The following is a 27,358-nucleotide window of genomic DNA, read 5'->3' as shown; positions in this document are numbered from 1 at the left end:
ATACCCGGTTCCTGCCTTGTCCCCATATCCCTTGATTCCCCTATCCATAAGATACCTATCTAGCTCCTTCTTGAAAACATCCAGAGAATTGGCCTCCACTACCTTCCGAGGCAGTGCATTCCAGACCCCCACAACTCTCTGGGAGAAGAAGTTTTTCCTTAACTCTGTCCTAAATGACCTACCCCTTATTCTCAAACCATGCCCTCTGGTACTGGACTCTCCCAGCATCTGGAACATATTTCCTGCCTCTATCTTGTCCAAACCCTTAATAATCTTATATGTTTCAATCAGATCCCCTCTCAATCTCCTTAATTCCCACCACTTTTTCTAGGAATCTCTGTTCAAGGGCATTGGTGTTTCCATACCAGGCTGCAATGACACATCTATGGAAGTTTGTCAGAGACTTGCATGTCATGCTGAATCTTCACAAGCACCTAAGGAAGTAGGGGCATTACTCTGCTTTCTTCACAATTGTACTTACGAGCTTTCCCATGTTATATGGTTTGCAGAGCAGCACTCCAAAGAACTGCCTTCATACGACTTACTCCTTGCATCAGCAAATACCTATGTTAAAACTAGAGAAATTCCAATGGTAATTTTCTGAACTTTCTCTTTCTCAGCAATTCTGAAGCTACTCATTTCCACAGGTGAAGTGATCAATACAGTAGACATATGATCAATGACTCAGAATGTCTTAGGCAATCATCAGCGGCCTGTTCTTTGTGAAGAGGATTAATTCAGGGAAAAGTAATGGCTCCAGCATAAATCAGTTCACTATCCTTGACAGCTTAAAAGAATTCAAATGCATTATATCCCAGGGAATGAAGAGACTAGGGAGGAGACTTGTGGGGTAGTAATGGACAAGATGGAAGAGATATTGGAGAAGTTATTCAGGGAAAGCTGGACTGAGAAGTGGAATTGCTCACATAATATGCCTGTCTTCAGAAAAGAACTACCAATTAAATAGGAAAATATTTAACAGAATGTGGAACTAGATACTTTAAGATATGATACAGTTGCATAGGTATTGAATTCTATGGAATTTTTTAATGGGCTGCTTTGTCCAGGATTGGCCAAATGCCAATGCCAATCAGTCACCCTATTCGAGCACAGCTTGCTTGCTGAGGCCTGCAACTTTCAGCCAATTTAAATCCTGCAGATACAACTACGAGATGAAATGAATGGCAGTAGAGGGAAAAATGACAGAGTAAGTACAGTTCAACAATGGCCTGGTGTATTATGAATAAGTGGGAGAATGTGTAAACATCGGTTACATTTAAATAAAGTTCAAAGTAATTCATTATCCAAGTACGTATATATCAGCATGTGCTACCTTGAGATTTACTTCCATTTTATTTACTTGTTTATTAAGTTACAGTGCGGAATAAGCCCTTACAGCCATGCTGCCCAGCAATCCCCAAATTTAATCTGAGCCTAATCACAGGACAATTTACAATGACCACGTTTGGGCCGTGGGAGGAAACTGGAACACCCAGAGGAAACCCATGCGGTCACGGGGAGAATGTACAAGCTTCTTACAGGCAGCAGCGGGAAGTGAACCCGGGTCACTGGTACTGTAAAGTGTTGTACTAACCACTACACTACTGTGCGATGGGAATTGAACCCGGGTCACTGGTACTGTAAAGTGTTGTGCTAACCACTACACTACTGTGCGATGGGAATTGAACCCGGGTCACTGGTACTGTAAAGTGTTGTGCTAACCACTACACTACTGTGCGATGGGAATTGAACCCGGGTCACTGGTACTGTAAAGTGTTGTGCTAACCACTACACTACTGTGTGATGGGAATTGAACCCGGGTCACTGGTACTGTAAAGTGTTGTGCTAACCACTACACTACCGTGTGATAGGAATTGAACCCGGGTCACTGGTACTGTAAAGTGTTGTGCTAACCACTACACTACTGTGCGATGGGAATTGAACCCGGGTCACTGGTACTGTAAAGTGTTGTACTAACCACTACACTACTGTGCGATGGGAATTGAACCCGGGTCACTGGTACTGTAAAGTGTTGTGCTAACCACTACACTACCGTGTGATGGGAAGTGAACCCGGGTCACTGGTACTGTAAAGTGTTGTGCTAACCACTAGACTACCGTGTGATGGGAATTGAACCCGGGTCACTGGTACTGTAAAGTGTTGTGCTAACCACTACACTACCGTGTGATGGGAATTGAACCCGGGTCACTGGTACTGTAAAGTGTTGTGCTAACCACTAGACTACCGTGTGATGGGAATTGAACCCGGGTCACTGGTACTGTAAAGCGTTGTGCTAACCACTACACTACCGTGCGATGGGAATTGAACCCGGGTCGCTGGTACTGTAAAACGTTGTGCTAACCACTAGACTACCGTGTGATGGGAATTGAACCTGGGTCACTGGTACTGTAAAACATTGTCCTAACCACTACACTACCGTGCGACGGGAATCGAACCCGGGTCACTGGTACTGTAAAACGTTGTGCTAACCACTACACTACCGTGTGATGGGAATTGAACCCGGGTCACTGGTACTGTAAAACGTTGTGCTAACCGCTACACTACCGTGCGATGGGAATTGAACCTGGGTCACTGGTACTGTAAAGTGTTGTGTTAACCACTACACTACCATGTCACTGTACTGAGCAGGCACTTACAGGAAAATAAAGAAATGCAATAGCATTATGAAAAACAATATTTGACAAAGGCTGACAAACAACCCATATGCAAAACAAGACAAAAAATGAAAGTAATAATAGTGAGAACATGAGTTGTAGATTCCTTGAAAATGAGTTTATAGGTTGTGGAGTCAGTTCAGCATCGAGGTGAGTGAAGTTGTCCATTCTGGATCAGGGGTAATCATTGCTCCTGAGCCAGCAGCGATGGAGCTAAGGATCTGTTCCTCCTGCCCGTAGTGAGAAGAGAGCCCATCCTGAATGATGGGGCTCCTTGATGATGGAGGCTGCTTTCTTGTAGCAGTACACCTTGCAGATTCCAAAGTTCTAGGAAGTTAGAGGGATAATTTACTTTTGTTTTCTTTGTTAGATGCTTGTCTTTTCACTTTATGACTTGATATAATTAAAGTCTATTGACCTAACCTTTTTTGTTTCCATCTCCAGAGATGCTGCCTGCTATACTGAATACTTCCACCAATCCCCCTTCTGCTCTGTCTTGATGTGTTTCTACTTCCACGGCCAAGTTCCATTGATTTCCCAGTAGTTCAATGTGGTGGAACATTTCCATTAGCCCTGTTCAATTATCCATTTTCCTGATTAATAGCCAGAAATTCTACGAAGCAATGCTTTATGTTGGACGTCACTTGACTGCACAATCTAGTAACACAATCCTGACGAACCTAAGTCACATTTACAGCCCAAAAGCAATGAATCCAGTTTGCAACTGTATCTGTCTGAGAGTACTGCAACTCTGCAAACATTGATCAACATCCTATCTCTGCAATGCATCATTTTTCTGAATGTGTAAATCAATAATTATCCTCCCAGCTCATTAGCATAAGCACCTTCTTGTGTCTGGTTACACTGGAATTGCCTGAACACAATCATAACCTGAGAAGATTCCGGATCGTTCTGTGATTTGACATTGGCATGTTTAAGGATCTAACTTGAATACAAACCATTATAAATCTCACCCTGGAGCATTGCACATAAACAGGGTTAGGAATTGGCATTAGGAAAGTTGAACCAAAATTTAGTAGGTGAGGGAAAAAAAGGTTCATTTATTATCGAAGTTTGTATGCAGTATACAACTCCGAGATTCGTCTTCTCCAGATAGCCATGAGATAAAGAAAACCATGGAAGGCGCACAAAAAAAACATCAAAAGCACCCCCTGAACTAAAAAAAATTACAAATCACCTAAATTTAAGTCCCAATGGCAGCAAGAGCATCAACCTCCCCCCCCCCACACACATGCAGAAAACGAATTGGTGAACTGTAAGAACATCAAATCCCAACCCACCCTCTTCCCCCTTTTATTGTATTTGTCCCTCATTTGAAATGGAAGTTAGTTTGGAAGAGGTTTGATATATTTCTCCTCCCTCTGTCTTGTTTTCTGGTTTGAGTCCATGAGAATGAAAGAGTTCTCATACGAGTGGCAGTTGAAGGCTCTGGTCCTGTGCTTGCTGGAATTCAGAAGAATGGGGGAGGAGATCTCATTGAAAACTATCGAATATTGAAAGGCCTAGTTAGAGTGGATGTGAAGAGGATGCTTCCTTTGATTGGGAAGTCCAGGAACAGAGGGCACAGCCTCAAAACAGAGGGACACCCATTTAGGACAGAAATGAGGAGGAATTCCTTTAACCAGAGGGTGGTAAATCTATGGAATTCATTGCCACAGGTAGGTCACTGGGTGATTTAAGGTGGAGGCTGATATGTTCTTAGTTAGTCAGGGGTTGAAAGGTTATGGGGTTAAGGGAAATGGTGGAGCAGACTCAGTGGGTTGAATGGCCTAATACTGCTCCTGTCTTGTATGGTCTTATGGTCTAAATGTCACCCAAAGGGAATACAGAAATCTCAGTTTTCAAGGAAGTGATGAAGTCTCTTCCTTCCTGATGAAGGATCTCAACCCAAAACATTGACAATTTATTTTACCTCCACAGATGCGTGACCTGTGAGTTCCTCCAACGGTTTCTTTCTGTATAGAATCTTTTCCACCTTTGCTACAATGGATCTCCATGTATGTCTTCACTGAATAGATTATGCCTTTGTGGCCATAAAGGTGGTTTCTCTTTATTGGAAAGAAGTCCTTTTCTCGGAGGGTGTGGATAATTGTCTCTTCCTGGGTGTAGGTTACCTGTAGATTAGCTGCCAAAGGAATTAAAAGGGAGAATTGGTAGGTATGTGCAAAAAGGTAAGTTGCAGATCACAACAATAAGGTGGGCGAGAAGAGAACCAAAGGTATTGATTTGTTGAAAAATGTCAAACTAGATGGGCAGAATGGTTACATTCTCTGTCCTAATAATTGTCAAGGAGCAGAAGTCCAACCTCCAAGCCAGATTCCCCCCTTCAATTAAATAATGGCTCATTTGACCCTGCCCTGAACTCCAGCTGTTTGCCATAACCTTTGTCCTCCTTTCTCATTCTGAATTATTTCAGCAGCTTCATAACCCTCTGCCGCAGAGAACTTGAAAGTCATAAGCCTCCAACAGAAGAATTTCTATTTTTTCTCTGTCTTAAACTATGCCACCCAGATTTTCCCACAAGGGGAATCGCTCACTCAGCACCAATCCTGTAGAATATTGTATGTTTCAATAGGATGACTTCTCATTCTTGTAAACTCCAGAGAGTAAGGGTCCAGTTTTCCCCTCGTAATGTTGCTCTTTCATCCCAGGAATCAACCCAGTGAACCTTTTGCTGACTGACTCCAAATAAGGAGAGCACAATATCCTTCAGTATTCTAGGCACATTCTTGTCAATGCCCCGTGGAGTTGTAGCAAGACAGGATGCTTTTATACACAATCTCACTTCCCACAAATGTCGGCATTCTCAATTACTGGATGTATCAGCATGTTATTCTTGGGCACTTCAAGGCAAGGACATCTAAAACCCTCTGTAGAAAAGCATTTTGTAGTGTATTGACTTAAATTATTTTCTGCATTTTCATTCCTGTAACAAAGTGGTTAGCCTTTCATTTTTCCTATATTATATTCCATCTGTCAATTTCTTGACCACATGCTGTATACTAGCTATTGTATATTCCTTTGCTCTCTTGACAGTATGCTTCCCCACCTTTTGTTCTATCATCAGGAGATTTTGGTACAAGGAATTTAATTTCATTATCCAAGTCAATAATATGGATTCTAAATAGTTGAGTTCCTATCACCGATAGCCTGACTGTTTACAGTTTAGCAACTTGAAAGCAATGTATTTCTGACAACTCTGTGTTCTGATAACTTTTCCTTTATCCATGCTATCATATTGACCTCAACATCAATGAGCTTTTACTGTGAGCAGCAAACTTTTGTGACGTCTGATTAAAGGCCTCTGAAAATCTAAATGAATATCATCTATTAGTTTACCTTTATGCTAGTTTCATCCTCAAAGAGTTCTAACATTCTGGAGCAAGGGAGGATAAGAGATGACTTGATAGGTCGAGTGGAAAGCCTGAGCGCTTGAACCAAAGGAGATAACTTCACTCATCTTCACCATCACTGAAATGTTCACACAACCTCTGGACTGTGTTAACTGCATGGCATGAATTCAGTATGCTATGGAGCTAAATTGTGTAAATGATATGGATGTACAACAAAACCATGATCTATTTGAATAGTAAAACTGGACCTTGCAACTGACTGAAGAACAGCATATAATTACTCATAAGTTAAATCCTGCCTGTTTTAAACATTAATGCAGAAAATGCTCCAAATTGTCCACAAATGAGAAAGAATCAGAATCAGGTTTAATGTCACTGGCACTGTAGTGAAATACGTTCTGTAGATAAAAAACAATTTTCAGGTTGACGGTTTGGCATCAGCTCTGTACCAATGAAGAACCATCGATGCAAAGTGACTGCTACTTGCAGGTTTCCAGCTCTTCCTTTTGATAGAAGGTTGTCACCAATTGATTTTGCCAGATTCTATTTAACCTGTTCGATGGAATGACCGAGACAAGCGAACCATCAATGGGAAAGCAGTACTTTTTATCTGCACAAACCATGTGCTTAAGATGTAGATGCTTATTAGGGGTACAAAGGTATCAATAAGGTTGAAAGAATATGGAGAAAAATTACAAGGATGTTGCCAGGACCTGAGGATCTGAGTTGTTGGGAGAGGTTGAATAGGTTAGGAGAGATTTGATAGAGGCGTACAAAATTATGCAGGGTACAGTTAACATAAATTCAAACAGGCTCTTTCCGCTGAAGTTGGGTGAGACTGGAACTAGAGGTCATAGATTAAGGGAGAAAGGTGAAATATTTAAGGGGTATTGCTTCATTCAGAGAGTGGAGCAAGTGTGAAATGAGCTACCAGTAGAAGTGGTGGATGTGGGTTCGCTTACAACATTTAAGAGAAATTTGGACTAGTACTTGGATAGGTGGGGTATGGAGGGGCTATGGTCCAGGTGCAGATTGATAGGATCATGCAGTATAACAAATCAGCATGGATTAGATGGGTAAATGGGTCTACTTCTATAACACTGTAACTCTACGCTGGCATCACTTTAATCAGAATCAGGTTAATTACCACCAGCATGTGACGTGACATTTGTTAACTTAGCAGCAGTAGTTTAATGCAATGCATAATCTAGCAGAGAAAGAAAAATAATCAAAATATAAATAATAATAAACAAGTAAATCAATTATAGTATACGTATACTGAACAGATTTTAAAAGCGTGCAAAAACAGAAATACTATATATTAAAATGTGAGGTAGTGTCTAAAGATTCAATGTCCATTTAGGAATCAGATGGCAGAGGGGAAGAAGCTGTTCCTGAATCACTGTGTGTGTGCCTTCAGGCTTCTGTACCTCCTACCTGATGGTAACAGTGAGAAAAAGGCATATCACTTTGCCCTTCATAAAATACATTTCTTCAGAGAAAATTAAATCAAATTGCTTTTAATTTGCAAACAGCAAAGAAATAGATAGGGCCAGGAGACATTCAAGTAAGAAAATACAGGGAAAAAATCTATGCAATACTGCCTGTGTCTATAGCACTCATAGAAAGACCCAAATCATGTGGCAAATGCTATTCACACTCTTCTACATCAAAAGAACAATTTAAATCACATCTCAGATTGCCCATTGAGAAGTGTACAGGAAACCTAAAAGACCCTGTAAAGATGGGAATTTCCTGTCAAACCATAGTTGTGGCACTGAAGTGAATTCCTGTTGGACATCAGTGAATCAACAAAAGAAAGTGGAGAAGCTAGAAAGACAGAAATCTTTTCCCTTGTACAGTAAAGCAGCAGTGTAAAGGAGAGAAATGTGGAAAGCAAAAAGGAGTATCAATCTTTTTTAAGGCATAGAACATGACTAGAGCTAAAGGTTATAGGTTTAGGGTGAAAGGTGAGATGCTTAGTGGAAAGCTGAGGAGGAACAACTTCCCTCAGAGGGTGGTGAAGTGTGAAACGAGCTGCCGGCAGAGGTGGTGTGGGCATTCAATGGCACATTTAAGAGAAGATTGGACAGGTACATGGATGTGAAGGATATGGAGGCCTGCAGAACAGGTGCAGGTAGACGAGACTAGGAAGGAAAACATGTTGGCAAGGATTAGATGGGCCAAAGGGCCTGTTTCTGTGGTGTATTGCTCTATAATATTTATAGTACGTAATACTGTACTCTTGAAATTCATCCATCCTATTGATATAATTACAATACTAAAGAATGCTATTTTGTTTCCATTTTGTTTACCAGACTGGCTTAGTATTGTGTCGGCGGATGGTCTGTGACTGTGAAAACCCAACTGTGGATCTTTTCTGTTGCCCTGAGTGTGACCCACGGCTAACCAGTCAATGTCTGAACCAAAAAGGGGATGTGACCTACAGGAGCGGAGAAACCTGGGTGCAAGACTGTCAACAGTGCCACTGCGTGGTAAGACATGGCTTGTTAAAATGTGACACTCATTCCAGAGTTAATAGCCAAAATGCTGCTTTAAACAAAATACTATTATATACAAGAGGCTTGAGCACATCTCAAAGTAAATGATGATAAATATTTCCAAGTGATGCCGAGTGAAATACTCAAAGTAGATGCACGTCACCACATACATTTTCTTTTGCTGGCATACTCAGTAAATCCAAGAGTTATAACAGAATCAATGAAAGACTGCACCCAACAGAGCAGAAAGATATTTTTCACTTTATAAGTTTCAGACCTATATTTTTCAGTTTGGCATAGGTCTGACATTATGAAGCAGGATCCATTTATAATTTCCAGAGGTTTGCTGCATTCTACACATCGAATATGACTTTGATTCGTCTTGCAGCTGTTTGGAAATGAAACACTGGTGTTAATGAAGGAGTTAAAGCCCTGCTAATGTTTAAAGGAGCACGTAACAAAATTATTTTGTGCACTCTTGCAAACTTTGGGAAACTAGACTCTAGGATTATAAGGACGCAGAGATCTCCCTGGTTCTCTGATGGAGCAGTTGAAACATTACTGCCAGAAAATCGGTAATGGAGAACAATAGTCAAGAGCAGAAAGTATCATGGTGAGCCCTGGCAAGGCCTGAACCCAGGTGGGGAGGAATAGCAGACTCCCCACGTAGAGACAAAAACAAGAGGTTTATACATAGCAATACAGACAGTACATTAGTGGAATGACCGAGAGAAAAATATCATTCTCAACACATCCACCCTGCAATGAGCACTAAACAGGGGTCCGCATTAAATAACTATAGAATGTGGGAAACCCGTGCCAGTCACAATCAACTTGTCAAGATTAATCAGATAGCACAAGGGCTTAATGGCTCTAGTTAAAGACAACAATTAGTAAATCCAGGTAGTCGAGAAAGTGAGAAGCCCAAAGCTCTACAGCTCACCACAGAGGCCTGGAAGGATCATGACAGAGATTTGGCTATAGATCAAGTAAGAGATTAGCAAGAAAATTTATGTAGAAATTTGAGAAGTTTAGATAAGGCGAACACACACTGAGTCAAAAAACAACTGTTATTCCTCTGGGTAGAAAGGTCATTAACAAGGATGTAGTGATTGTAAATGATTAGAGGGAAGTTGAAGGAAAGTATTTTGTGCTGAAAGAGTAGTGGGGTTCTGGAATTCTCTGACTGAAATAGCAGAAACCCTTCACACATTTAAAAAATGTTTTACTGAAATATTATTTCATTTCATAAAATTTACGTGTATAATAAGGTATGTTTGTATGTTGCCATATCCAATGTAAGCCACATAATTGCATCAACATTAATTCCTTGTCCAAACATTGAGTTTTTTTTTTAAAAAGAAAGCCTTGATTGCAACCCCTCAATGTCATGGGAGGACCTTAGATTATCTCCTTGGACCTTTGCTTGTGGCTGCATCAAACATCACTGTATCTTTCAACATTGAGGACTTTGACCTGGGGATATGCCAATTTGCAGTATTCAGTCATGGAGAGGTCCTTTTCTATTTGTCCATTGGTCGGCAAAAAATTGGATTGCGGAATTTTTCTTATAGTGGCAGTGTGGAGATACATTTCTACTAAAGGAGGTGTAAGGTGGTGCTTCCCTCCACTAGAGGCTGATAATACAGAATCTGAGGCCACAAACCAGGCACGCCCAGGATCCTCTTCAGTTTGCGTATAAGGAGAAGGTGGGAGTGGAGGATGCTATCACGTATTTGCTGCACAAATCACTCTCTCACCTAGATGGGGTCAGTTGTGCTGTGAGGATTACATTCCTTGACTTCTCTAGTGCCTTTAACACCATCCAGCCCAAGATCTTAAGGCACAAACTAACGGAGATGGGAGTAGACTCTCACATGGTGGATTGGATAGTGGACTACTTGACAGATAGACCTCAGTATGTGCGGTTGGGAGACTGTAGGTCTGACACGGTTGTCAGCAGCACAGGGAACCGTACTCTCTCCGGTCCTGTTCACCCTGTACACATCAGACTTCCCAGCACGCAGGGAACCGTACTCTCTCCGGTCCTATTCACCCTGTACACATCAGACTTCCAATATAACTCGGAGTCCTGCCATGTGCAGAAGTTCGCTGATGACACGGCCATAGTGGGGTGTGTCAGGAATGGACAGGAGGAGGAGTATAGGAAACTGATACAGGACTTTGTGATATGGTGCAACTCAAACTACCTGCGTCTCAATATCACCAAGACCAAGGAGATGGTGGTGGACTTTAGGAGATCTAGGCCTCATATGGAGCCAGTGATCATTAATGGAGAATGTGTGGAGCAGGTTAAGACCTACAAGTATCTGGGAGTACAGTTAGACGAGAAGCTAGACTGGACTGCCAACACAGATGCCTTGTGCAGGAAGGCACAGAGTCGACTGTACTTCCTTAGAAGGTTGGCGTCATTCAATGTCTGTAGTGAGATGCTGAAGATGTTCTATAGGTCAGTTGTGGAGAGCGCCCTCATCTTTGTGGTGGCGTGTTGGGGAGGAAGCATTAAGAAGAGGGACGCCTCACGTCTTAATAAGCTGGTAAGGAAGGCGGGCTCTGTCGTGGGCAAAGTACTGGAGAGTTTAACATCGGTAGCTGAGCGAAGGGCGCTGAGTAGGCTACAGTCAATTATGGAAAACTCTGAACATCCTCTACATAGCACCATCCAGAGACAGAGAAGCAGTTTCAGTGACAGGTTACTATCGATGCAATGCTCCTCAGACAGGATGAAGAGGTCAATACTCCCCAATGCCATTAGGCTTTACAATTCAACCGCCAGGACTTAAGAACTTTTTAAAAGCTATTATTAATGCTTTTTGAGATAGTGATTTAGATGCATATCATATTTTTTACTGAGTTAAGTATTGTATGTAATTAGTTTTGCTACAACAAGTGTATGGGACATTGGAAAAAAAAGTTGAATTTCCCCATGGGGATGAATAAAGTATCTATCTATCTATCTATCTAGCCTGCAGGTTATCCTTGGCCAAGGTGTAGCACCTGCTGATACCACCCCTGTCATGTGAAGCCACGAGAGCAGGTGGTGGATGGACATTTGAGCAGCTGGTGCATATCACAAGTCCTGGTGATGCGACCACTGACACCAGGCAGACAATCTCTGAAGAGTATTGATAATGGCTGGGGTTACCTGTCTTGTAAAGACATTGCCTAGAAGAAGGCAATGGCAAACCACTTCTATAGAAAAATTTGCCAAGAACAATCGTGGAGAGAGAAATAAGAACAACAACATGAAAGGGGTCTTCCCCACAAGCAACGATCGGATTACAGATAGATAATTGTCCATATCATCGACATGAGGATGATATTATGCCATATGCCATATCAATGAGAGGCATTGATTGTGTGGATAGTCAGAGGCTTTTTCCTAGGGCTGAAATGGTTGCTACAAGAGGACACAGGTTTAAGGTACTGGAGAGTAGGTACAGAGGAGATGTCAGGGGTAAGTTTTTCCACACAGGGTGGTGAGTGCATGGAATGGGCTGCCGGCAACAGTGGTGGAGGTGGATACGATAGGGGCTTTTAAGAGACTTTTGGATAGGTACATGGAGCTTAGAAAAATGCAGGGCTATGGGTAAGCCTAGTAATTTCTAAGGTAGGGACATGTTCAGCACAACCTTGTAGGCCGAAAGGCCTGTATTGTGCTGTAGGTTTTCTATGTTTCTATCTCTTGAAGTGATACCTGTGCAGGAAAACACTTTTGATAAAAATGCATTCAAACAATAGGCTGTACAGAATTCCTCAAAGCCTTGTCTGGATCTTGTCAGATGGTTCCATGAGCAGCTTGTCCAGGTCATTCAGAATAATATTTTGTCACTAGAACTTTCAAGCAAGCACCAGGCTCGATTGTTGGTGAGATGTGTATTCCCTGTTAAGTCCTTCTTGCAGAGCTGAAGTCCTTGTGTCACCATACTCTGTCCCCAAGGTGGTTGGGGTGGGTTTGAGACCAGATCTGGAATATAATTTTCCAGGAAGAATGAGATGGTGTGGTATTGGTTCAGGCTCATCTTGAGCAACTGTGTCACATAGGATTGTTGCCAGGGGCACACACTAGTGAAAGATACCATCAGATCTCATCACCTGGATGAGTACTTGAAGAGTCCCAAACTATCTTCAAGGTTATGGAATAAGCACTGTAGGTGGGATTAATGCAACCAGATCCTTGTTCAAACCTAATGGATACACAGAGCTTAATTGTGTCCTCTGCTGGTACAAATCCCATGATTCCCTCAGTTAAATGAGAGCAGAACACAGCATACATGAGCCTAAAATATTGTAAAAGATGTGTGAGATATGATTTCACTCGCAGTTTTGCAAAAAAATTCTACATCCATTAATAATGATGCAGAACAGGAATGAAAGTAAATATTACAGTACAACTCCACCTAGTGTTCTGGTCCCATCCCGATTAACCCGGGATCTGATGCAGGTTTTTGACCCAAAATGTCAACAATTTCTCCTCCCCCCCCCCCCCCACCCCATACCCTGAACAGTAGCTCCCCTAGCAGATTGCCCTGGACAACAAAGACTTTGCTTCCTCAGTACTTTTCTGTGTATCTTTTGGATTTTGTGCTGATCATGAAAATCACCATGAGATTTCCCTATCATGCACCATTTTTTTGAAATTGCCTATATTTGTTATTTTAATTCATAATGCACATCTGAATAACTGATGTCAAGATTGAGAAAGGCATTTTTGTTGGTCCACAAATGGGACCGGAGAAAATCACATGGAAGGCATTCAAGGATGTTGTTGAAAATTTTCTTGACAACAGCAGAACTCCAAACTACGCACAGCTAAATGACAACATGCTTCAAGCATACAAAATCATGAAATGTTACACATCACTAAAGATTAATCTCCTGCATTCCCGTTTAGACTTCTTTCCTGCAAGTCTTGGTGCTGTTAGTGACGAGCTTGTTAAAGGGTTTCACCAGGACATTGCAGTCATGGAGAAATGGTATCAGGGCAACTGGAATCCCTCAATGTTGACTGATTATTGCTGGGCATTTAAGCCTCACACTGAGTACATCGAAAAGCATCAGCAAGACATTTTAACTTAGTTGAACTATTGCAAAATGTCAGCACCATTATGCAATTAAATGCATTATATTCAATAAAAGTTAATTTCTTGTTTCTCCAAATTCCTACATGATATAAGTAGTCTGAAGTTGAAGTGGTCTATCATAAACAAAAAAAAAATTCTGGGAATCCACACTATCGAAAAAAAAATGTCCAATGTTATTGCTCTAGATTCCAGCATCGGCAGTTGCTTGTGCCTCTATGCCCCAAATATTTGTTTAGTTCAAAACAAAGCAAAAACTCAGGCTTATTTGACAATTATTGATGCACTGAACAGCAACCCTTCACCTTACCTCATCAAGCAAATAAAGGCTTTGTGAGAGTCAGCAAATTAAAGTCAGTTTCTCATCGTCTTATTATTTACCACTGTGTTAAAAAGATCAATCATAGCAAAATTTATATCCTATCAATTTGAGTAGATGCTTAACCAGGGGTTAAAAGAGAGCAGATTTGGTATCATCTGCATTTTGCTTGGCAATAAAAGTTAAAAACTCTACCATTAAAAGGAATATCACATTCAATTGATTTGCATTGGATATAAAATATTAAGAGCTTCATGATACCAATAGCAACACGTTGGCTGAGAACATTTCTTTGTGCATATCAATAGCTCAGCAGCACAGTGCTGTTGATATAACTTGGACTGAAGTGACAAAGGAAATTCAATTAAGTATCTGTACTAGGGATTGTCTCAAAAGTATTTAACTGCAGTGCTCTTTGGAATGTGTGGCCTTTGCCTCAAACTCAGTGCAGTGTAAGTAATCTGATTCTGAATTGAGGTGCTGGTGAAGACTTGTACTCACCAGCATTCTCAAATCTACTGCAGCTCCCAGACACTGTTGAGACACTAGGCTTCTTAGCACCCATCTAACTCACAGGTACAGAATACTAGAAAAGTTTTTTTTTAAAAAAAAATACCCTTTTGTCTTGGTTCTGAGGGTGAATTCATTTAAAAGTAAGAACTGGCAGTTACAAGAGCAACTAGTTTACAGGCAGGCCCAATGCCTGGTTTATTTGCCCCTGAATAGGAGTTACAATAGGTGTGGAATCTACAATATATAAATTGACATCATAATGAATGATGAGTTACCGTCAGGTACACTGCACACAAAAGACCATAAGATATAGGAGCAGAATTAGGCCATTTGGCCCATTGAGTCTGCTCCACCATTTCATTATGGCTGATCCATTTTCCCCCTCAGTCCCAGTCTCCTGCCTTCTCCCCCTTCTCCTGTATCCCTTCATGCCCTGACCAATCAAGAATCTATCAACCTCTGCCTTAAATATACCCAATGACTTTGCTTCTACAGCCACCTGTGGCAAGGAACTCCACAGATTTACCACTTTTTGGCTAAAGAAATTCCTCTTCATCTTCATTCTGAAAAGATGCCCCTCTATTCTGAGGATGTGTCCTCTGGTCTTAGACTCCCCAACCATAGGAAACATATTCTCCACATCTACTCTCTCAACGCCTTTCAAAGTTTGATCAATTTCAATGAGGTCTCCTCTCATTCTTCTGAATTCCAGTGAGTAGAGGCCCAGAGACATCAAGTGCTTCTTATATAACAAGCCTTTCAATCCCAGAATCATTTTCATTAACCTCCTTTGAACCCTCTCCAATGTCAGTACATCCTTTTTTAGATAAGGGGCCGAACCCTGCTCATAATACTCCAAGTGCAGCCTCACCAGTACCTTATAAGCCTCAACATTACATCCTTGCTGTTATATTCTAGTCCTCTCAAAAGGAATGCTAACATCACATTTGCCTTCCTTAGCATGTCATCCAATAGCAAATGCTAAGCTTTGCACCTGCCTTATGTTGAAACTGAAGCACAACATATGCAAAGTTAAACCCCAGGGGCTTTTTAAAAAAAAATCCTAAACTCCTTTCGTGAGACAACATCATTGTTCTTTAAAGCAAGCCTGCAGTTTCTGTTTGCTCATATGTACTCCATAGGTACAGTGTAATAATGCCTTTTAAACCACCAAAACTGCACATTATATCTTAGGAGCTCATTGATTTTTGACTCAGTATGATCGTTATAAATTACGACACCACTTACTTTTGGCACGCTTCTTTCTCAATGGCCACATTATATCAGTTGTGTCATAAAACACTCATTTCCCTTAGGGTTCACGAGTTCATGCGCTGTGACCCAAGGCACTAAAAATTGACTTTCAATGCCATGCTGTATATGTCAAAATGTCACTCCATATTGTTTTTTTCTTCTTTCCCATAACTTGGTTTCTTATTCTTCACCTTGTGTTTTTGTTTAACCCCAGCAAGGTGAAGTGGACTGCTGGCCTCTGCAGTGCCCAGAAGCTGATTGTGAATTCAGCATGGTCCTCGAGGGTGAATGCTGTCCACAGTGCATTGAGGATCCTTGCCAAGCCAGTAAAATCCGCAACGACATCACCAAGACTTGCATAGATGAGGTTAACTTGGTTCGCTTTACTGGATCATCGTGGATAAAGCATGGCACCGAATGTACCCTCTGCCAATGCAAGGTGAGTCATAGAGAAGTACAGCACAGAAAAAGCCCTTCGGCCCATTTAGTCCACTCTCAAACCACTAAAACTGCCTACTCCTACCGACTTGCACCAGGACCATAGCCCTCCATACCCCTACCCCTATCCAAATTAGAAAGAGGTTGGGTATTTGCTGAGGTTAGCAATAGTGTTGAATCTGGAACAGCAATGTTTACTTAAAGAAAAGACAGGCATTTCCATGCAATAATATCTCCAGTTATGAACATTAGATTTACAGATTCTCACTCCAGTTTAAATCTTTCTTTCTGGTGGATGCCTTATACACCAATGAGTACATCACTCTTTGCAGGTTGTACTGAAGTGCCCATTATGCATTTCCTTCACCCTTTCCAATCTATTAAATTTCAATTAAAGAAGGGTGTTTCTGAGACCACACCCCCTTCCTCAATTGAGAGATGGTTGCAGTACCATTTTGAAACTTGTGATATCCCCAAGTGCTTAACAAGCAACAAATTGCTCTCAGAAGCCACTTTATTATCTCCTGTACCTAACAATACACCTGATGTTTTCTGCTCCTGTAGCCCATGTTCTTCGAGATTCAACATGTTGTGTGGTCAGAAAAGCTCTTCTCCACACTACTGTTGTAACATGCAGTCACTTGAGTTATTGTCACCTTCCTGGCAGCTTGAACTAGTCTGTCATTTTCCTCTGAACTCACTCATTAACAAGGCTTTTTCGCCCACAGAACCGCCATTCACTAAATTATGTTTTGGTTTTTCGCACCATTCTCTGTAAACCCTAGAGACTGTTGTGATCTAGAGACTCCAATCCCAGGAGGTCAGCAATTTCTGCGATACTCAAACCACCCCGTCTGGCACCAACCATCATTCCACGGTCAAAGTCCCCTAGATAACATTTCTTCTCCATTCTGATGTTTGGTCAACTGAACTGAACCTCTTGACCATGTCTGCATGCATTTATGCATTGAGTTGCTGCCACATGATTGGCTGATTAGATATTTGTAACCTATCACAGAGCTTTACGTTTGCCTATTCCTACAACCACACCTTCACAATCAGCCTTTGCCCTTAATACATCACTAATATTATTAGTTCATTAAAAAAAGTCATCGGTCTCAAATACTGATATAATTTATCTCTTCAGATATGCTGCCTTGCCATTTTTATTCTAGATTTCAAAGTTCAAAGTAAATTTACTAACAAAGTACATTATACACCACCATATACGGACCTGAGATTCACTTTCTTGTAGGCATACTCAATAAATCCACTCAATAATAACCATAAATGAAATACCAGCCACTATGGTATTGTGCTTGGAACTTCACCATCCTGGTTAAGAAAATAGCAGAGCACAGAGCTCCCGCAAACTACAATGTAGCTGTACACTGCACTAATCTATGATTAATGATATAGAAATACTGCTGAGCAGGCTGTAAATTATAGCTTGTCTCCTTATTACCACAGACACATTCATAACTATACTCTTCTTTAAAAAGGAAATGTACACAATGTTCTTAAAAAGGAAAGAATACTACAGTCAAAACCAATCTAGTTGTATCCTGATGCGGGGTTGGGAGATAACTTTGATGCGTACACTGAGGAAAACTCCTCTGCTTGCCATTGATTCGGTGTCACGAGATATTTTAAGATGATTTAAGAGACCACCAGATGCCTCAATTTAAAGCTTATTCAAAGATTCAAAGTACATTTATTGACAAGGTATGTGTGCAGTATACAACCCTGAGGTTCGTCTTCCCACGGACAGCCACGAGACAAAGAAAACTATGGAACCCTTTCAAAGAACAATGTGCAGGAAAAAAACCCAAATCATGCAAACTGGCAAAAGAAACAAGCGAAAAACAAAGAATATAAAACACCGCAGTTCAGTCTTACGTTATCTGCAGGCCTGCTCTGATCAAAGTTGCACAAAATAGCAACAAATAAAAGGAGGGACAAGAAACCAGAAACACATCACAACATAACGTGAAGCACAGAGTCCAGTCCACAAACCACATCGATTAAATACGTCAAAAAGGAAAGACCGGAATCTGAATTCCAAATAAGAAATCTCAGAACACATCTGCGGGTCCCTCTGTCTAAAAAGACAACATACTTTGTGTGGAATGAGCTTCCTGTAGAAGTAGTAGAGGCCAGTTCAGTTGTGTCATTTAAGGTAAAATTGGATAGGTATATGGACAGGAAAGGAGTGGAGGGTTATGGGTTGAGTGCGGGTAGGTGGGACTAGGTGAGATTAAGAGTTCGGCATGGACTAGGAGGGCCGGAATGGCCTGTTTCCGTGCTGTGATTGTTATATGGTTATATGGTTATATACGTTTTACAATGGTTCAATAGTTCAATTTAATATCAGAGAATGTATACAGTTTACAACCTGAAATCCTTATTCTTCACAGACATCTACAAAACAGAGGGAAATACCCCAAAGAATGAATGGCAGAAACCATTAGAACCACAAAGCTCTCCTGCCCCAACCAGGCACAAGCAGCAGCAGAAACATCAACCCTCCCTCCTCACTCCACCAAAAAACATCAACCCTCCCCCTCACTCCACCAAAAAACATCAACCCTCCCTCCTCACTCCACCAAAAAACATCAACCCTCCCCCTCACTCCACCAAAAAACATCAACCCTCCCTCCTCACTCCACCAAAAAACATCAACCCTCCCCCTCACTCCACCAAAAAACATCAACCCTCCCCCTCACTCCACCAAAAAACATCAACCCTCCCTCCTCACTCCACCAAAAAACATCAACCCTCCCCCTCACTCCACCAAAAAACATCAACCCTCCCCCTCACTCCACCAAAAAACATCAACCCTCCCCCTCACCCCACCAAAAAGCATTAACCCTCCCCCCTCACTCCACCAAAAAACATCAACCCTCCCCCTCACTCCACCAAAAAACATCAACCCTCCCCCTCACTCCACCAAAAAACATCAACTCTCCCCCCACTCCACCAAAAAGCATTAACCCTCCCCCCTCACTCCACCAAAAAACATCAACCCTCCCTCCTCACTCCACCAAAAAACATCAACCCTCCCCCTCACTCCACCAAAAAACATCAACCCTCCCTCCTCACTCCACCAAAAAACATCAACCCTCCCCCTCACTCCACCAAAAAAACATCAACCCTCCCCCTCACTCCACCAAGAAACATCCACCCTCCCCCTCACCCCACCAAAAAGCATTAACCCTCCCCCTCACTCCACCAAAAAGCATTAACTCTCCCCCCTCACTCCACCAAAAAACATCAACCCTCCCCCTCACTCCACCAAAGAACATCAACCCTCCCCCTCACTCCACCAAAAAACAGCAACGCTCCCTCCTCACTCCACCAAAAAACATTAACCTTCCACTCCACCAAAAAAACATCAACCCTCCCCCCTCACTCCACCAAAAAACATCAACCCTCCCTCCTCACTCCACCAAAAAACATCAACCCTTCCCCCTCACTCCACCAAAAAGCATCAACCCCAATACCCAATATCAAAGCCCCTAAAGAGACCATGATGTAGAGTCCATCAAAAACTATTGTCCATCCCAACACTTCAACGTCTCAGGCAGGCTCTCTCTCTCACTAGCGAGGGAGAGAGAGATATCAGTCCTGCAACAGACGAGGAGGAGACTAACAGCTCACTATTTCAATGTTACAATCTGCAGCGTCACTTATTTAAATGGAAAATGCTAAACCAAATGGAAAACTCTTAGATTGTTCATTTATTCATTTTTGAGGCAGGTTAAAATGATCTGAAATTCTCAACTCCACTTGTTATACAGATGCTTTAAAGTTTTCTTGTAATCCTCTCCACCATAAATCAAAGCTTGTATTCTATCTGATACATGTAAGGTGAAAATATTTTAATTTTTTTAACGTGCCAAGTTGTACCTGCAGAATAATGGTTAGTGAGTAATAATTATCATGTAGTCTTCTTTGAGGTTGGGGTTCAAACGACTTCACACACTGTAATTCATCACTGTCTCTTGGACATGAAACAGACTCCAAATTAACTATAATATGTAAATTTTTTTCACAATATACAGTGCCAAGTGCATTGAGGCTGTGATCAGGACCTCTAACAGGTTGCAGTACAGAATACCATCAACTAAGTAACTAATTATGTAACCGTAGCCACTTCTGTGAATGAGATTATTCATGATTAGAAAATAACTTGGGTATCTAGTTTAAAAAGTCTCTAACACATTTTTAAGATACCCTTTCCCCAGTGTTATGAAATTCATGAACTTTTCTGCCATGGTTCCCTAATATAATTCTCTGATATCAATATCAGTCCCATTTAGATTGGAGTATAGCTTGGGTTTAGACCATAAAACCACAAGATTTGAAGGAGAATTAGACCATTTGGTCCATTGATTTTTCTCTGCTATTTCATCATGGCTGATCCATTTTCCATCTGAGCTCCAATCTCCCATCTTCTCCCTGTATCCTTTCATGCCATGACTAATCAAGACTATCAACCTCTGCCTTAAATATACCCAATAATTTGGCCTCTACAGCCACCTGTGGCAATGAATTTCACAGATCACCACTCTCTGGCTAAAGAAATTCCTCCTCAACTCTGTTCTAAATGGATGCCCCTCTATACTGGTCTTAGTCTGCTCCACCATAGAGAATATTCTTCACACATCCACTCTATTGAGGGCTTTCAACATTCAATAGGTCTCAATAAGGTCACTCCTCATTCTTCTGAATTTGAGTGGTTTTGTAGATTTGTAGGGTACAATTGATTGTTTAGGTTATGTAGACAAGCTAGTTATGAATATGAGTATAAGACATAATACTGCTTAACTACTACACTTGCGTTGTTAATAATAAATGAAGAGATTTATCTTGTAATTTAATATTAGTATATTTTTTTAAAATGATACCTGAATTTCCTTTAGAATAATATGGATCCAGACATTGAAGCATAAATTTAACCAAGTCACTGCATCATTTATGATAACTTAATGTACATTATGAATCATCTATAAACAACAGAAAGTTCTGTAGTCAAGGTAATTGAGTTTATCAAATAAAAGTTTAAATTAACTAGGAATGGAAAAAAATAAATGCAGCAACATATACAAAATGTTGGAAGAATTCAGCAGGCCAGGCAGCATCTCAGAAAAGAGAGTACAGTCGACATTTCAGTCTGAAACCCTTTAGCAGGTCCTGTACTCTTTTCCGAGATGCTGCCTGGTCTGCTGAGTTCCTCCAGCATTTTGTGTGTATTGCTCAGATTTCCAGCATCTGCAGATTTTCACTGAGTGTGGGAATGAACAGTCACCCATAAATAGTTCAAAGTTCAAAGCAAATTTTGTTATCAAAGTACATACATGTCACCATATACAACCCCGAGATTGATTTTCCTGTGGGTATACTCAGCAAATCTATAGAAAAATAACCATAACAGAATCAATGAAAGACCACCCAACTAGAGCTTTCAACCAGAGTGCAGAAGGCAACAACCTGTCCAAATACAAAAAGCAGAAACAATAATAATAAACAAATAGCAACAAATATTGAGAACATGAGCTGGAGAGCCCTTGAAAGTAAGTCCATAGGTTGTGGGAACATTTCAGTGATGGGGCAAATGAAGTTGAGTGAAGTTATCCCTTTTGATTCAAGAGCCTGATGGTTGAGGGGTAATAACGGTTTCTGAACCTGGTGATGTGGGTCCTGAGGCCCCTGTACCTTCTTCCTGATGACAACAGTGAGAAGAGGGCATGTCCTGGGTGGTGGGCGTCTCATTCCTGCAGCATCCTATTTTATCCTGTTTTATCTTATTCAGAGAGAATGGTTAAATATCTGATTTGCAGGTGTAGGACAAAGGAAGGGTAAGGTCTGCCAAAAGCCCTAATGAAACATTACAATTTTCCAATGGGAAAGGGCAGCACAGTGGCACAGACAGCAGAACTGCCACTTTACAGTTACAGTGGTATTAAGTTCAGTCTTGACTTCCATTGCTGTCTGTGTGGAGTTTGTATGTTTTCCCCTCGGCACATGGGTTTCCCCCAAATTCTCTGGATTCCTTCCAAAGATGTGCAGATTTGTAGTTCAATTAGCCACTATAAATTGCCCAGAGATGGTGAGTCATAGATTCTGGGGAAAATTGATGGAAATGTGGAAAGAATAATAGGATTATTGGGAAAGGGTCATCGTGAGTCAAACACACTGATTCCGTTCCGTATAACTCCATGTTTCTATGGAATTATCATTCTCGGGAGGAATACTAAGCTGAATAACTAAGACTCGTGCCTCAATTGCCATTAGGGTTCCAACAGGAGTTGCACTGACTTTGTGGCTAGCAAAATAAGTGAGTGGAGTCTGTGATAAAGCAGCTCCTTCTTCTTTTGCCCATTCAGCCACTGCCATTTAGGACAGCAACGAAATTCCTCCATCTCTGACAGCGTTCATGGCTTCCTTCATCATTCAGTAACTATAAAGCAATTACATACAATTTACAGAAAGAATGGGCCCGGCTGTTTACTATGCACTGATATAGGTACCCCACACCAGACTAGGGAGAAAGAGAGCTTAAAAATAAATCATATGCAGGATGTGGACATCACAGAGGTTAGCTTTTATTGCTAATTCCCAAGTGTCCTTTGAAACTGAGTGGTGAACTGTCTGGAATTGTTGCCTTTCAAACCTCTCCTATGTTCTTAAAATGCTAATGAGTGGGGGGCGCTAATGGGTTGGGGATTCCAGGATTTTGAGCAAGCAGTGATAAAAGTATAGTCCGAGATGTGGAACTTGAATGAATCTTGGAAGTGCTGGTTACCCTGATCTTAATATACATTAATGTAATCCCCTAAAGCACTAGCAACAGAAACCTACACTGAGTTAAACTTTGGTAAGGAAATCTTGCTACATTAACAAATTAGATGTTGCATATTTAGCAATATAATTGGGTGGATTTAATGGGAGGTTGCACATAGTTCAATGTGTGACTGCAGGCATTCCCTTGTCTAAATGCCAGCATGTTTTGGATTTCCAAGCATGCATGTGCCATGAAGAAGGTCTAAACTTGCACACAATTGTTTACTGACAATTCTGTTAGTGTGCTCTGACCCCCTGATCTTCTTGCAGAGCCCAATGGCAGAGCACAAAGTTAGGGCTGCTCCCCGTTATTTAGTGCAGACTCACACCAAGAGAAGCCTCACAAAGTAAGTTCATCTCCATTGATTTTATGGCAGGAGAATAGCTGCAAGGGATTGTAGTGTTTCTATATTTTTATATCTCTTTCTTTGAATGATTTAAAATGTTTTAAGTCTGTGTTTTCTAACGTTTTTTGCATTTTATTCGAAGTTCAAAATAAATTATCAAAGTACTTACAGAACCTATAAAAATATTCAACCCACCCCACCCCCCACCCTGAAGTTTTCATGTTTTATTGTTTTACAACATTGAATTGGAGTGTATTTAATTTGGCTTTTTTGGCACTGATCAACAGAAAAAGACTCTCATGTCAAAATAAAAACAAATCACTACAAAGTGATCTAAATTAATTACAAATATAAAACACAAAATAATTGATTGCATAAATATTCACCCCCTTTAATATGACACACCAAATCATCAATGGTGCAGCGAATTGCTTTTAGAAGTCACATATTATCTAAATGGAGATCATCTCCACATTTTTACATGGAAAGTCAAGGAGTTCCAATTGATTGTAGCAAAAATACACCTGTACCTGGAAGGTCCAACTGCTGGTGAGTCAGTATCCTGGAAAAAGAACACTCCAAGCAACTCTATGAAAAGGTTTTGGAAAAGCACAAGTCGGAAGATGGAGACAAGAAAACTTCCAAGTCACTAAATATCCCTTGGAGCACAGTTGAAGTCAATCATCAAGAAATGGAAAGAATATGACATGGCTATAAATTTGCCTAGAGCAGTCCATCCTCAAAAACTGAGAAACCAGGCAAGAAGAGGACTAGTGAGGGAGGCCACCAAGAGACCTACGACAACTCTAGAGGAGTTGCAAGCTTCAGTGGCTGAGATGGGAGAGACTGCACATATAAAAATTGTTGCCCGGGTGCTTCACCAGTCCCAGCTTTATGGGAGAGTGGCAAAGAGAAAGCCACTGTTGAAAAAGAACTCATGAAATTTCAGCTAGAGTTTGCCAGAAGGCAAATGGGAGATCCTGAAGTCAGCTGGAAAAAAGTTCTATGGTTTGATGAAACCAAAATTGAGCTTTCGGCCATCAGACGATATGCTATGTTAGGCATAAGCCAAAACACCGCACATAATCAAAAACACACCATCCCTACTGTGAAGTACCATGGTGACTGCATCGTGCTGTGGGAATGCTTCACTGCAGCAGCCCTGGAAGGCTCGTGAAGGTAGAGGGTAAAATGAATGCAGCAAAATACAGGGAAATCCTGGTGGAAAGCCTGATGCAGTCTGCAAGAGAACTGCAACTTGGGAGATTTGTTTACCAGCAAGACAATGACCCCAAGCAGAAAGCCAAAGCTACACAAGAATGACAAACATATCCTTGCGGTCAAGTCAGAATCCAGACCTCAATCCTATTGGGAATTTGTGGCTGCACTTGAAAAGGCCTGTTCACTCAGAATCCCCATGCAAACTAACAGAGATTGAGCAGTTTTTAAAGAAGAATGGGGAAAATTGCAGTGTCCGGATGTGAAAAGCTGATAGAGACCTATCCACACAGACTCAAGGCTATAATTGTTGCCAAAGGTGTACCTACTAAATACTGACTTGAAGGGGGTGAAAACTTACGCAATCAATTATTTTGTGTTTTAATTTTGTAATTAACTTACCGTAGATCACTTTGTAGAGATTTGGTTTCACTTCGACTCAAAAGAGTCATTTTCTGTGATCAGTGTCAAAACAGCCAAATTAAATCCATTGTGGTTCAATATTGTCAAACAATAAAACATGGAAACTTCTGGGGTGGGGGGGGCGGTGAATACTTTTTATAGGCACTGTTTATGTTACTATATACAACCCTGAGATTCATTTTCCTGTGAGCATATTCAGAAAATCTATAGAATAGTAACTATAACAGGATCAATGAAAGATTGGGGTAAGTGAGTGTAATTATCCCCTTTTATTCAAGAGCCTGATGATTGAGGGGTAGTAACTGTTCTTGAACTGGGTAGTCCTGAGGCAGCTGTACCTTCTACCTGTTGGCAGCAGCGAGTAAAGAGCCTGGCCTGGTTGATGGGGATCTCTGATGATAGATGCTGCTTTCCTACGACAGTGTTTCATGTAGATGTACTGAATGGTTGAGAGGCCTTTACCTGTGATGTACTGGGCTGAATCCACCACCTTTTATAAGATTTTCCATAAAAGGCATTAATAGTTTGATTAGTTCTTAATAATTTGGGGATTCATTTGATTGATTCTGAATGCCAGCAAATTTTTGACAACTTTGGCAGGAAAATTAAACAGGGAGGTGGTTTAACCGAGACTAAATTTTTCAGCTTCCATCTCTTCCAGCATGGACACATTTGCCAGTGGGAGACTCTGTTGTAATGCCCCCCTAGGTCAGATTCTCTGCTGGGAGATGTTATTAGGAGTTGTTAGAGCCTGCAAACTCCCGGTCAATGTATCCATAACATTGACATGAATTATCACATGGTTGTAATGTGAACAGGGTCACTAGACAGATGCTCTTGGAGGATGGGGCCTCACAACCGAATATTACGTGACATTTTTATATGCTAAAGATCAAAGGTAACAGCAGGACAATCCTATGGTTACAATGTATCTACAATGCTTCCTTCGAACCAGTTTTCGCACACCTCCTTCTTGATATCCTTACTCCAAACACCCAAAATGAATGCTAATCAGCATTGCCTGGTTTGCAATCAACTCCAGTGCACAGCTCCAGGTAAACTATTGTTCAGGGCTGCATTTTAAATTCAATCTACAATCCACATTCATGTCTGAAGACTGGTTGCTGGTGAAGTACCGTAAATATTTGCTATAGACCCTAACTCTAGAACAGGCCCTGATGACATGGCAGTCATATTTTGCAGCGTGCAATTTACTCACTTTCTCTGTCTCGTTCTTTTGCTTTCCCCCAGAATGGTCACGTCTGCTGTTCGGTGGATCCTCAGTGCCTTCAGCAACTCTGAGCCGAAAAGTACCACGTATAGCGTGGATTTCCTGTTTAATCCGCAGGACGAGAGTTATTATCGAAACGAAGCTCTTGTCAAAAACAAGAACAACTTTCCTATTAGAAAACAACTTTATACCAAATACAGGTTTACATCCATCCGAAACTGGAACTATTACTTTAAGTGGAAATCCCATTGTATAGCGAGGACTGAGAGTCATGTGGCCACGTGACAACTAACAAAAAATACATTTGAAAGCAGAACAAAGTTGTCAGATTGTATGTGAAAGAAACATTTTAACAGCAAATTTAGAAAGAATGTGTGTATAAGCATGACTAGAGAGCAAGAATTTTAACACAGAAAAAGTCATGTGATGTATTTTTTCCATTGTTTGAATTGTTGTTTCCCAGTTCCAATGACTGCTGATTTGCTTGTCTTAGTACAAATTCTCAAACTTAAATTAAAAAGTTTTCATTCAATTTCAAAACTTTCTGACTTGTGATTGTTAATTTAATGTCATTTTGCTTCATGGATTTTTAACAGCATGTGCAAATTAAATAAGAATGATACAAAAACAGAAGGCGGTGATTAGATTCAGATTTAGATTCAGCTTCCTTTTATATCAGAGAATGTACAGTATACAACTTGAAATTCATATTCTTCACAGACATCAATGAAATGAATGATAGAACATCAATGCCCTGAAATTCCCCTCCCCCACCCTTCACAGAAACAGCAGCAAAAGCATCAAACCCCACCTCCCCCCACCGCTCTGACCCACCCTTCACCATGCAGGCAACAGCAGAGAGATCTTGATCCAGAGTCCATCAAAACTATAGTGCATAACTTTGGAATCTCAGACTTTTCCTCCCTCTCTCCCCCTCCTATGATGGAGAAAGAAGTCACTCCTGCAACAACAAGTGCAGAGACCAGCAGCTCGCTGTGAGTTACATTATCAGCCGCACTCTGGGTGAGTATTTATGATGATCAAACTCAAGTAAGTGGTGAAGAGGGAGAAGTCAGCTCCCATTTATATTCCATCTTCTTTCTTTTGCCCATTATGC

At 41.0% G+C, this 27,358-nt stretch overlaps 1 protein-coding gene across 2 annotated transcripts in view; it reads left to right on the top strand.

Moving 5' to 3' along the window:
* LOC140734964 (protein kinase C-binding protein NELL2-like) overlaps window positions 1–26,781 on the top strand; it is a 320,968-nt gene extending 294,187 nt beyond the window's left edge. For both annotated transcript variants that reach the window (XM_073059717.1, XM_073059716.1), the window contains 3 exons: window positions 8,368–8,544; window positions 15,953–16,177; window positions 26,262–26,781. In XM_073059717.1, coding sequence (XP_072915818.1) covers window positions 8,368–8,544; window positions 15,953–16,177; window positions 26,262–26,312 — 453 coding nt within the window. In that variant the 3' untranslated portion in view covers window positions 26,313–26,781. The remainder of the gene's footprint in view (window positions 1–8,367; window positions 8,545–15,952; window positions 16,178–26,261) is intronic.
* The last annotated feature ends 577 nt before the right edge of the window (window positions 26,782–27,358 follow it).

The sequence above is a fragment of the Hemitrygon akajei genome, chromosome 10 (genome assembly GCF_048418815.1).
Source record: "Hemitrygon akajei chromosome 10, sHemAka1.3, whole genome shotgun sequence".
Lineage (NCBI taxonomy): Eukaryota > Metazoa > Chordata > Chondrichthyes > Myliobatiformes > Dasyatidae > Hemitrygon > Hemitrygon akajei.
Note: the sequence above shows the minus strand (reverse complement) of the source record. Positions and strands in the feature narration are given on the sequence as shown.